The 12,126-nt window shown below is 38.5% G+C and overlaps 2 protein-coding genes across 2 annotated transcripts; both read right to left on the bottom strand.

The window, feature by feature from the left end:
* Nucleotides 1-1,294: 1,294 nt before the first annotated feature.
* Nucleotides 1,295-5,140, bottom strand: LOC132194709 (protein lozenge-like). The gene is made up of 3 exons (XM_059616167.1): nt 5,053-5,140; nt 3,733-3,805; nt 1,295-1,707 (listed from the first exon to the last, which is right to left on the bottom strand). Exons 1-3 carry the CDS (start codon nt 5,077-5,079, stop codon nt 1,535-1,537), a joined length of 273 nt encoding a protein of 90 aa, XP_059472150.1. The 5' UTR covers nt 5,080-5,140; the 3' UTR covers nt 1,295-1,534.
* A 1,969-nt stretch (nt 5,141-7,109) lies between these two features.
* On the bottom strand, nt 7,110-12,126 carry LOC132204010 (uncharacterized). Its single transcript, XM_059632254.1, has 3 exons — nt 9,816-12,126; nt 8,527-8,757; nt 7,110-7,752 (listed from the first exon to the last, which is right to left on the bottom strand). The coding sequence occupies exons 1-2, from the start codon at nt 11,972-11,974 to the stop codon at nt 8,703-8,705; spliced, it is 2,214 nt and encodes a 737-aa protein (XP_059488237.1). The 5' UTR covers nt 11,975-12,126; the 3' UTR covers nt 7,110-7,752; nt 8,527-8,702.

Consider the following 12,126-nt stretch of genomic DNA (forward strand, 5'->3'; position numbering starts at 1 on the left):
ATCCGATCAGCGACAAAAAGCAGCAAAAAGTCAGACAAAGCCAAACAATTAACAAGAATGGGATCTGCTGGAAGGCAGCGAAAAATCCTCTGATGGAAACAATTCAATTTGAAGCGAGACAGAAAAAGAGGGCCCTTTTAAATTACAAAGCGTGGAGAGGGACAGAGGGTGGCGCAAAAACCACTTATTTAATCCGCACTAAAAGAGTGGCAGAAGCGATAAAAAGCGTAGAACTCCAACAAGTCTCTAGGTCAGAATGAGCAGCAGGCACATGTTAATTCCATCGGCACAAACGCATTATTCTCCTCCTCCGGGCGGCCATTTATTCACGTCTCTCGGTCGTATATGCAGAAAATTGCAAAAGCTCTTCCTCTGATTGTGCCGTAAATTTACATAAACACGCGCAAAGGCCAGCGGCATTACTTTTGCGGCGGCTCCCGCCCGCTAGGCTTTAGCGCAAATGCGTGAATTTAAATAGCCCAGCAGCAGCAGATGCTGGCGGCGTGTTTGTGTTTATGTGGAGAAAAATCTATGTGAAAGGAGGAAAACATGCAAAATCCTTTTGAAAGGGGAAAACCACATAGATTATGCTTTGTGGGATGCAGAGGGGGAGAAATGGAAGCAAAGTTGTTATTGAATTTTGATTTCTATTCTAAAATCAAACTGAATAAATTATCTATTTTTACTCTTATAATGTGTTTTTCCTCTAAATCAGATTAATTTGGATGCTAAAATGAACAATGACCAGATGAACCAGATCCAAACAGACTAATAGAAAAATCCTGAATGAATTTAAAATTTTTATTTTAAATTTCTTGTAACAATTGTGCAAATTTTCGTTTTTTGTGTGTGTTAGATTGCTAAAGAAAAAAAAAACATTCATTTCTTGTTTAATTTCAAATTGCTTTTTATCATTTTGTTTCTCCACACCGATAAATGAAATTTCAAAGAAATTAATTTAACACAAAGATTGAATTGCCGCTCTATTCCTGAATTGAAACTGGTCATTCCTCTAAAGAAATGTTAGAGATTTATTAAGTTTTAATTTCTGCTATACTTTATGAACAGAAAAAAAATCAGTATCCTTCTGTACATGCACAAACATGTTACAGTTGAAGTCCATTGAAGGCTAGAGCCATAATTGGTTCAACAAAAAAATAATCAATGATTTATTCTTTTTTTTTTTTAATAAATTAAAAATTCAAATTTCACGGAAAAACACAATTTTTGTAAATTAAAAAAATTAATAACTAATTCAAGATCTTCTGGTCAAAGATTAAAAAAGTTTCAACGATTATAAGGAAAATCACCGCAATTGCAAAAGCCAGTTTGAATTTATTTTCAAGCTTGAACACAGTTAATCAAACATCAAAGTGAAAAAATGGTTTCAGTTGCAGACATTCTTTTGTTCTTCAGGGAAATAAATATGTACATGGCGGTCAGTCATAATCAGGTTGGTGATGCATGCGGCTGTCTCGGTGGAGGAATCCAATAAAAAAGTAGAGCGCCACTTTTGCGGCTGATTTATGGCCGACTAGCCCCACAAGCCGCCGTAATAGCCCTTGCCGTGGTACAGTCCGTGATGGCCGTGATGGCCGTACCCGTAATGTCCGTATCCGTAATAATAGGGGCTATGGTGGTAGTACGGGGAGTAGATGTGCGAGTGGTGGTGCAAACCTCCGCCCAGCAACCCCAGCAGACCCAGACCTGAAACAGCGGTAATTATTGTCAAATTAATTAAAAATGAAACTTGTCACAGTTTGTCACGTCAGCCGATTTCTACAAGAGAGGCAAATTCCGTCAGTCAAGGTGAATTTATGTTCAAAGTTTCCACCCCGGCTAATTAATTATACAAGCCGGAAAACCGCAACGCCAGGCGCTTTTGTTGTTTCTATTGGAATTATAATACGGTCGTTTAATTGGAAGTTGTATCAATTACTCGTGGTATTGAAGCGATCATTGTTTATTCTGTGAAATTTGAAATGTGTATGCTATTGTGTGCGCGCGCGATGAAGATCAATCAAAATAATAATTGGAATAATATGTTTTGATCTTTTCTTGGTTATTTAAATGGAACTGAATTTTTAAAGTCAATAGTACAAATTTGTTCTTGAATTATTCGAAAGATCAAAAATTAAATTAGTTTAAATTATACAAATATAAGAATTTGAGTCTGAGAAAGATAAAATCCACATTTTGTCCCAAAATGGAATATCAAAATTGGGAATATTGTAGGAAAATGTGACAGCTGTGCACCAATTCTAATTCAGCCTTACATAATTTGATCTCTGGTGACATAATATGAATTTTCCGAATATTTTGTGCCAAGATTCTGCTTGGGAATGTATTCAATATTGACAAAATCGTTGAATCACATTGTATTGTTGCAGAAATATTTCATAAAGAATGCAATTTGGGAGGGCAATATTAAAGAACTCTTTTTTTACAACTTCGTTGATCGATTCATAGATATTTCATAGAATTTAAACTTTTCAACTCTATTGGAAAAGTTGGAAATTAATCTGCGCAGCTTGTCTTTCTTTGATCAGCTAATACAGGCGATAAAAAAACAGTGTGAAATATTTAAAATGAAGAGTTTTCAAGGGTTTCCTCTTTATCTGCTCTTTACTATAGAAAAAATAAATAAAATTCTTCTCAAATTTGGAGAAAAGATAATAATATTTCACCTTGTTGGCCTAAAGGAAATTTATCTACATAAAAAATATTTAAAAAAAGATAATAGCTGAAATATTAGATCCATTACTACTTACAAAAGTTAACCAATCTAACAACTTGATTTTAAATTGGGATAAAATTTGTCTGTTTGAGCAAAAATAGAGCTCACAAGTGTGTTATTGACTTAAAAAAAGTTCCCAAGTCTGAAGAGTAACGCCAGCAAAAAGTTGGATATAAAAAGCAAGTTAAATCGTTGAAGTGTAAATGGAGGTAAATATGAAAAAAAGGAGAATGTAGTTTCAAGTGGCTGGATCAGTTTGCATTCCACAAATATCTATATCAAGAGTATGTTATTTGACTTCTTCTTACAAATTTTAATTACGCCAACCTTTTTGGTTTTGCGAACTCTCTCACAATCAGCTCTTGATTTCAAATGAAATGTTTTATGCAACCCGACTAACGGTCGTGTAAACGCGTTGCCTAAGTTCGTTCAAACATTACGCTTGTTGTTGGCGTCAAAAAATTCTCCCACAGAAAGCAAAAAATGCCAGGATGAAAATATAATATGTTAAAAATTGTTTTGTTCAACCTGCGTAGGCGCGGCCTTTCCACCAAAATATCCGCACTCTAAAATATTGAAAAAAAATAAACCCTGTATATGTGTCTGTCAAGTTCAAAGCCGAATTTCGCCCACGAATGAAAATCAATTCTGGAAAAAAAAATTCACTCCTACGCAGAGCAAGTTTTGAGCAAATTCAAAGCTCAAAGTTTCGGCGCGGAGGGAGTTACGCGATAATTTAATTGCAATCATCAGGGCGTGGGTGTCAGCTTTCAGTTTCGCGTGCGTCAGCGAAATCTCAGCCAGGGATTTGGAGAATAAGCAATTTGCTCTCGGTTGACATAAAATCGCGGACGAGTGCGCACCGTGAAAATGCGCACCGCTGCTCTCGCAAGTGGCGTTTGTTATCTCCCAACAGAAACGCAAGACTGCGTGGAAAGGTACGCGAATTTGGATTTTGGATACACCCCATTATTTATTTACGAAGAGGCACTCACCGAACGTTGGCTGCGGCGACGGCATCGCCGAGATTAGCGCCAGCGCCGCCGCCAGGACCACCGCGACTCGCAGCTGAAATTTAATTAATCGCATTAAAGGAGACACTCATGAATAATAATTCAGGCCGCAAACGATTTCCGTAAATAGGGAAGATTGTTTGAACTTTGATGGAAAACACGTGTTTGCTCTGGCAATTTATATTGGCGTACAATCGATACTCTTGAGTCCTTTGTGAGACTTGGTTTTATTTGAAATTGGCTTGATGGCTCTTGATGTTAACTTGCTTGCACGGAATTATAAGCAAGTAAGCACGGTTTGGCAAGCACAAAGAAAATAATGATTGTGTAAATTTTAAAGAAAATATCTGATTTTTATTTAAATGTTTCAGAATGAAAAATAGAAAGAGAGAAAATTTGATTAATTTAAATAATAAAAAGAATTGCATTAAAAAATGATGACATCAAAATTACATTATGAATTAAAATAAGCGCCTAGACAGGTTTGATTTAAGAATTTATTAATTAATTTGACGAATTAAGAAAATTCAATTTACAATTAGAGGTGCAATTTATGCCGGTGAATATTGATTTAAAAAGTTTTATTAAGAAATTCAATTGAATTTAATTACTGGTTATTAGAAAATGTTTGGACAGTGAAATCGATTTAATCTAATTCCCGTTTGTTTAACTTGTGGTATTACTTTCAATTTCAATTTTAAACTAACTTCTTTTTTATAATTAAAAATTGTCTACTCAAAAATAAATCTCGTTAATGATTGATTCAAGGATTCAAAAACCAAAATAATAATTAACATCAAAATTTATAAGACATTGTGCTTAGCAATAAATAAAAAATACACCTATTACACCTCATTTATGCTGGGAACATAAAAACATAACTCTGAATTTATTTTAACTACTTCAAAATTCAATAAAAAAGGTATTTTTATAGGTCAAAGGTAACGAGCCAATTTTCTCCCTTCCCAGATGTTGCTTGTTTTTGTATAATTATAAATTTCGCACCAACGATGTAAAGAGCAGCCATACAAAAAAAAAAGTTGTTCGAGAGGCGTACTAATTGGGGCGTGAAATGAGCAAAAAATCATCTTTTTCGCCTTTGTTAATTAAATTCCTCCGTCTCACAATGAAAATTTCAAAACTTTTCGCAGGAAGAGAACTTTGCACCGCCAACACAAAAACGCGAAAATTTTCCACATAATCATTATGGGGAGTGCGAGAGGGAAAATCAATAGGGGCGCGCGGAAATAATGCAAGCGGATAAATATTCGCAGTCGAGCCAAGATTGAATGAAAAACTCACCGTCCGTGTGCTGCTCGATATTGCCATGATGAATGTTTGAATAATTCAGCGCCAACAAAATGCACAAAGTGGGCTCCAAGCCTGTCGCTTGCCGCTTTTTATACCTGATTTTCGACAGCGGCATAAATGGAGCCTCTGTACAATGTCGTCTACCTGCGCGCCTGGGAATTACACAAACCCAGCAAGCACCCTCATCCAGTCTAATTTGCGAGAAAGCAGCGAGTTTATCCTGCGTCCTGCTGCTCGATTTGCGTAAAAATGAAATCGTTGTTGTTTAACTTATAATGGGACGACTTCCTCTTTGTAAAAGCAAAAGCACCAGCCAATGTCAAAGAAATCAAAAGTGGAATTTTTAATGAAAATTTAATAAATGTGCAAATGCGAATGATCAATGATCCATATTTACTCATTTCAACTAATGAGTTTCAATTATTGAAAAAAAAAATCAAGAAGAAATAATAGACTCATGAAATAATAATAACAAAGTAAAATATTTTTGTATGCGTAATATAAAAATTTTGATTTAATATAAAATAATTTGATTTAATTTTTTACCTGAAATGTACTAATTGTAAAAACCAATAATCTTAGTGTGATAAAAAAAACTCTTTCAACATAATTAGCCTTTCAAATTTCTTGAGCAGCGTTCAATCTTCCAATTCCTTCATTTCTCCGTGGGGAGCAATACGCCCTTAATGGAAAAGTTTAAGCCACCTCAATGTTATGTATCAGTTTGCTTTCACGCCCGGGGACAATTCCTAATAATATTGGCTCGTTTCAACGCAACGGAAATAATGATCAAGTTTCGTCGACCGGGAACAATAAACATGCTCCCCAAGTTGCGCTCCGTATTGTCTCAATCCGAGAAGCTTTTAGCAACTAATTGAGTCTTAATACGAGACGATCGATTTTGTTCTTTTGATGCAAATATTGATGGGTCTGCGCTATTGAATCGCTCTCCTGCTGAGTGGCTCCGTTTTTAATTGAGTTTTCCATCGTCATTTCCATCCCGGGAACTTTTTTTACCCAGTGCTGCAACGCAAGAGAATCTAATTTGCCACAGAGTGAAATACCTCTGATTGCGCACCGCCACTTTATACTTGGTTTTTCACTTGATGTTGTGCACGTCAGCAGGCGTATGATATTTTATGCATGATATCTTTGCTTCTCGTTAGTCACGAGGGGACATCACAACATTTGTCTCATGGTTAGAAAACTAATTTTAAGTAAAATTAAATTATTTCTTATTTCATGGAATCCAATGGCGTGCGACAGTCAAAACCTATAGGGAAATTAGGAAACAACTTTTTTTGGTATGAAAAATAGTATAAAAGTCACTACTGGAGAAAATACTTATTTATTATTAAAATTTAAATTCAAAATTTTATTGTGAAAAAAATTCTGAAACAGCCTTTGTAATCATCTTTTCTATCTAAATAATAATAATAATAAAAATATGAAAACTTTCAGTATTGATGATTTTTGCTAACCGTTCTTTAAATGTTTGTCTCTCTGCTGGCAACAAATTTGTTGAACTAAGATTTGAATCAATCCATTTCATTAAAAATACAATACCTGTTTGCAGAATTTGCCCAAACGTTTATTTCGTTTTCAAACTTTCATTCCACATTTTCATGAGAAAATTTAATATTTATGTAGTGTTGCATTTACAAAAATGATTTAAAATTTGTGCAGAAAATTCAATTTTTAGTGGCATTTTAAATTTTAATTAAATTAATTTTCTGCAATTTTTTAACACATGAAAAGGAAATTTAACAAGTAATATTTGAATTAAATTATGTGGTAATATTGTTTTAATTTAATCTTCAAATAGTAAAAACTAAACAGAATCTCTATAAAATATTTTTAAGATTTGAACATAGATTACAATAACCTTGTTTTAAACCTTCAGCCTTTGTTTGTTGAGCTTGAAAATTATTGCTGGTGTTCCCTGGAAAAGCCAGTGTGCCGTAAAGAGATTTGTTTTGTGGTGTAGCATCCGGCGGCGAAACAGATGGAAATGCAGATGAGCGCTCCGAGAAATGAAATGCATCGCCTCCACAGTATATTAAACATCCACTTTTTATTGAAAAGCGGCGCAACCTACTTGGTTACTCTACACACATACGAGGAAAAACACTTGGAACGAGACGATTTACAAAACAGAGCAAGAGAGCTAGAGGAAGATTTACATACAGACACAGTGCGAAAAAGAGAGTCTCGAATAAGTAAACACGCGAATGTGCTCACAACACTCCTCTTTTTCAGCAGTGGCTCGTGGAATATTTGGGCCCACAATAAATAAAACATTTTATTCCACAATAAAAAAAGAGCAAAAAAGTCCCATTCGATTGTGCACGGGTTTGGCAAGACGTAAATTTATTTCAATAAATTAATCGGGAATCGATGCGAATCGAAGTAAATCACGTAATGTGGTGTGGGAATAGCCACTGGACGGGGAGGACGGCGTTGGCTGCGAAATATTGATCGGGGGCGGCCGGCTGAGAGTAAAAGGACAATGCCACAGGTGCGGCGGCGGCGGCCGGTGGAGGCCTTTCCGTCGACTCTTTTTTCTTGGCCGGGCACGAAAAGAAGAAGCAGTAGTGGCCACTGTACAACTCGAGCGTGTTGTTGGAAATGTTCACAGTCACTTGAATTTTACTGCGCGTCCACTCCCACAAGTTGCTGAACAATGCCGGCCTGCGAAATTGAAACTTTTGTTATTACCCTGCGCTCCACACTACAGATTTTTTTAGCAAGGGAACGTTCAAAATCTTCCAACATTGGAATTTTCCGAGTAGTTTATTTTTTATAGTGATTTGAATTTAAAGTCGGCTTTTCCTTGATGAGTTTCGTGAGTTGTTTATTGTTCAAGAAAAAACAATACACAGGTCATGTATTATGGCTGCAGCCCGCAACCGAATATTGTTTTTTCTTAAACAATAAACAACTCACAAAACCCATCGAGGAAAAGCCGACCTTAAATTAAAATCACCATGAATCAACCCTTGATCTTGAAATTCTACCACATCCTTTTTATAGTTAGGATAAAATAGACTTTATTGTGAAAGTTTTATTTTAGGAAGCAGAGCTAATTTTATGCATTGCACAAATACACACATGAAGGAAAGGAGCAATATGTGGAGCGGGTTGCATAAGTTAAAGTTGTTCAGTTAAAGTCTCTAAAATTTTTAATTAATTACATAACTTCGTTCATTTCATTAATAAAATTTATTTAATTTATTGTCAGTTATGAGAATTGCTACTACTTATTTCAGATTTCAATGAAGTTTCAATCCTAGATTGCAGTAGATAGGCTATTAGGACGTGATTTGCATTGATTCAAAAGATAAACTGATATATTGTTACAGGTATTATTATTCTGGAATTTATTTTTATATTTCAGTTATAGAAGATTTTGTTCGTTCCCTTGCGGTTCGTAAAAATGCGAAGCGTTTTTAATACCGCCGTTACCTGTCGTTCCGCTAAGAGCCCAGACAATTTTTTTTGTTTTAATGCCTCGTCTGCAAACATGCCACATGCACAATCGGAAGAGTTTTTAAGGGTGAAGTATAATATTTATGATGTTTGTTATGAGGTGGAAGAGGGATTAAGGTTTTTATTGATGAATTTGTGCAATCAGTCACTTTTCACGTCTGCTCCTCGGTCTTGAGATCTTCTGCCAGGTTGAATCGCTTTCGACCCCTGCGAACGGAAAGAAGAGGGAGGTCATTGAGAATCGCTCGCGTGGATTTATCGGGCTGCAATAACGTGCGAATGAAGCGTGTTTGATAAGACAATGGATGCTGAAATTGCTCACGTTTCCTACCCAGTAGTTTTCTCTACCGATTACACACACCCTGATTGATTATATCACCTCTCTAATTGCAGATCGCGTTCTACTCTGCCTTCAAAATTTAATGAAGCCGTGCAAACGGAAGAATAACGCACACGAGCACACTCGGTCATTTATTTTGATCGGAAATTTGAAAAATATACAGGAAATTTAGTTTGACTGGGGAATAAAAATTAGTGATTTATTATAATTTACAAAAGCACTGACTAAAAATGATTGACAAAATATTTTTCTGATATATTAGCAGTCCAGCTGATAAGCACATTAATAGCGCACCTTAATAAATCTAATTACACACAAATGAAGGATTAGATTAAAATACAATTCAAATAAAACTGTAAACCTGACCTAGTGTTGTTGAATTTTAAAGAAAATGAAATAAAGTGAATAAAGGAAGCAAAAGAGATTCCTTAAGAGACCAAAATACTTTTCAGAACGTTTGATTTATTGTGTCGCAAAAATATCAATCAATAAGTAGGAATATTCAAAATTTAACTTTTTCAGTGCGGTTAAGCTCAATTTAAATTTTTCATGTGAATTAATAAATGTTAATTATAATTTATTTACAAATTATATGAATTATGTTGTTTTGTTATTTTTTTTTTATTTTGAAATATTTTGTTCATTTTCAATGGTACTGATTGTGAGATGCGTAGAACTGATCCTTTTGAATACTATATATTATGCATTTTGTTTTTTATTAGTTTTTATATTTACAGTTTTAACACTTTTTAAAGCGAATTAATTTCAATACAAATAATATGATTTTTCCGCAGAATAATAATTTTTTTATAACGAAATTTACTAGGTAATTAGATAAAATAATAATTTAAAAAAAAACACACACGTTTTAAGACAAAAATTTTCAATTAAAATTTATAAGGAAAACAATGAACGAAATTAGTACCTGGTACGCGTTGGTGTTATTTGTTGCTGGCGATCGGCGGCAGCGATCACAGGCGACGTCGCACGTGCTCTTTGATTTAACGCCTCTGGCGCCGCGTCCCTGCTGCTCTGCGGTGCGTTGCGGGCTGCTGGTTTTTCGGTCTCATCGGATTTGCTCCTCTGCTTTCCGCGTCTGCTGGTGCGTCTCGCACTACTTTTCTCGGCACCGCTATCGGTCTCGGCAGACGGGGTGGTGGCGGATTGTCTCGTCCTCTCAACCTTCGACCTCAACCGTTGCCTGCCGGACCGCGGCGAAAGGGTCACAGGCGTTGTTTCGGGGACAAATATTGTGGTCGTCTCGGGCAGCGGAGAAGCCGTCACGGCAGTGGACGAAAATAATTCCACGCCAGTTTTTATTTCAGCCTCCGGAGTTACGGTGACTTTGGCATTTTGCTCCGAAACCGGCGCTGGGGGAGATTCGATGGGAATAAGTGGCCTCGTTCTAGGCCGCTCTGGGGCTAAAGTCACATGCTCTGCATACTTGTTGATGGTGGTAATTTGCGAGTCGATGGCGACCGTCTCCACACGCTTGGGTGCTCGCAGTCGCTGCCGGGTTCGTTTCACCTCGGGCTGATTTTCAGCAGCCGGTCGAATCCGGCGCTCGCCTCGACCTTGGAAGATGTCCTCTGGGATGGCGGCGTGCACCCTCGCCCTCTTTCTGCTCTCGATTGGCCTGGCCGAAGTGCTTGGTTCCACCTTTTCAACAATCGTGCTGCTCAACTCAACATTTTCCGGCTCCCGGGGCGCTGCATTCCAAATTGTGGTGGTCACGCCCGTGTTAGGCACCGACGTGTCGGGAACGTACGTTGAACTGTACAGAGCGCGTTCTTCCTGGTTCAGTCGGTGCCGCTCAAATTTGACCGGACGGGCCACCTTGGCCGCTAGGGGGTAGTCCGCCGCTTCCTCGGGCTCTTCAGTCACTTCGTAATTGCGCGAGCCGTATTTACTGCTTGCGGAGAGGCGGCGAATTGGCAGAGGTGCGACACCTTTTTCCGGCTCGGCAACGAATTTCACGCCGCCCTGTCGCGTCGAGTAAATTAAAGGGGTGCTGATGTCACGCGTTTTTCTCAATTTAATAGGCAGAGGCGGCGGCATCATCCCCTCTATCACTTCCGTCGCTGGTGTTGCTTTTCCGCTTTTTCCCGTTTGCTTTTTCCGCTTGCCACTGTTGTTGTCTCTGAATTTTTTCATTTTGGCCTCGCTCTCGGCCATTTCTTGGAAGGTCGCGTTAGTAATGAAAAGGACCGGTCCGTTGTTAGTTTCGGACGGCAAAAGATATTTGGGGTTAATTGTGTCCGCATGCACATTCTCTTCCTTGAAAAAGGGATTTTCAAACGGGTCAGAGCCAAAGTACTTGGAGACCAGGCAATCAATCTTGTCACCGAGCCCACGCAAACGAGGTTCCCCCTTGGGATTTTTGTCGTCGGGCCCCACGCTCAGCACGGGGGATATGTCCGGGCATTCCTTGTAATTAGTGCTCGCGTAAAACGGCATGTCAGGGTTATTCTTTTTATCAGGCAAAAACTTGGGATTGCTTGCGTACCTTTGGGGAGAGTTTTTCGGCGCCGTCTTGTAAAACGGATACTTTTCGATATCCACCGTCACCGAGGCCTCGTTTTTCGTTGTGCTCTTGGGGATTTTGACCGAGGCGTGCGGCGCCTGGTCCTCTGGGGAGTCTTCATTCGTACGGTGCTCCTTTTTCTCCTCGTTTTCAAACTTCTCGCGCAGCCGACCTTGCTTCTCGTAGTGACCGTGGTCGTACTTTTGGTCCTCGTAGCCCTGCTCGGTGTACACCTCGCCCAATTTCTTGGTCGTGATGGCCTCCTTCAGTCGCTTGGCGAGAATTAACTCTTCCGGGGTGGACGCCTCGGACAACGCCTCTTCGCGCGGCACAAACTTGGTCGCTTTCTCGTGGCGAACGCTGGCGAGCACTTTAATTGGGACGAAATCGAGTTTCACCCTGTGATTGGGCGGCGGCGTACCCCAGTGAAAGGGTTGCTGCTTTTGAATGCGTGGGTCGTCGGCTGCCGGGTTTTTCCTCTCGTAATCCGTCGGCTGGGCACTTGCGAGCACAACGGCGGACAAGCACGCAGAACAAAATAAATACACTGCTGATGGCATTGTGCGGGGCTGTGCAAATAAGAGACGAGAGAGTTCACCAGAGCATGTTCGCACGGCTTAATAAACAAGTCAAAACTGAGTGGTGAATATGGCCTGCAAAAGCATATTATACAAAAGCCACCTCCATTCTCTCTTGAGATGCAAGGCAGGGC

The sequence above is a fragment of the Neocloeon triangulifer genome, unplaced genomic scaffold, assembly GCF_031216515.1.
Source record: "Neocloeon triangulifer isolate White Clay Creek 2 clone unplaced genomic scaffold, ASM3121651v1 ptg000001l, whole genome shotgun sequence".
In the NCBI taxonomy this organism is placed as follows: domain Eukaryota; kingdom Metazoa; phylum Arthropoda; class Insecta; order Ephemeroptera; family Baetidae; genus Neocloeon; species Neocloeon triangulifer.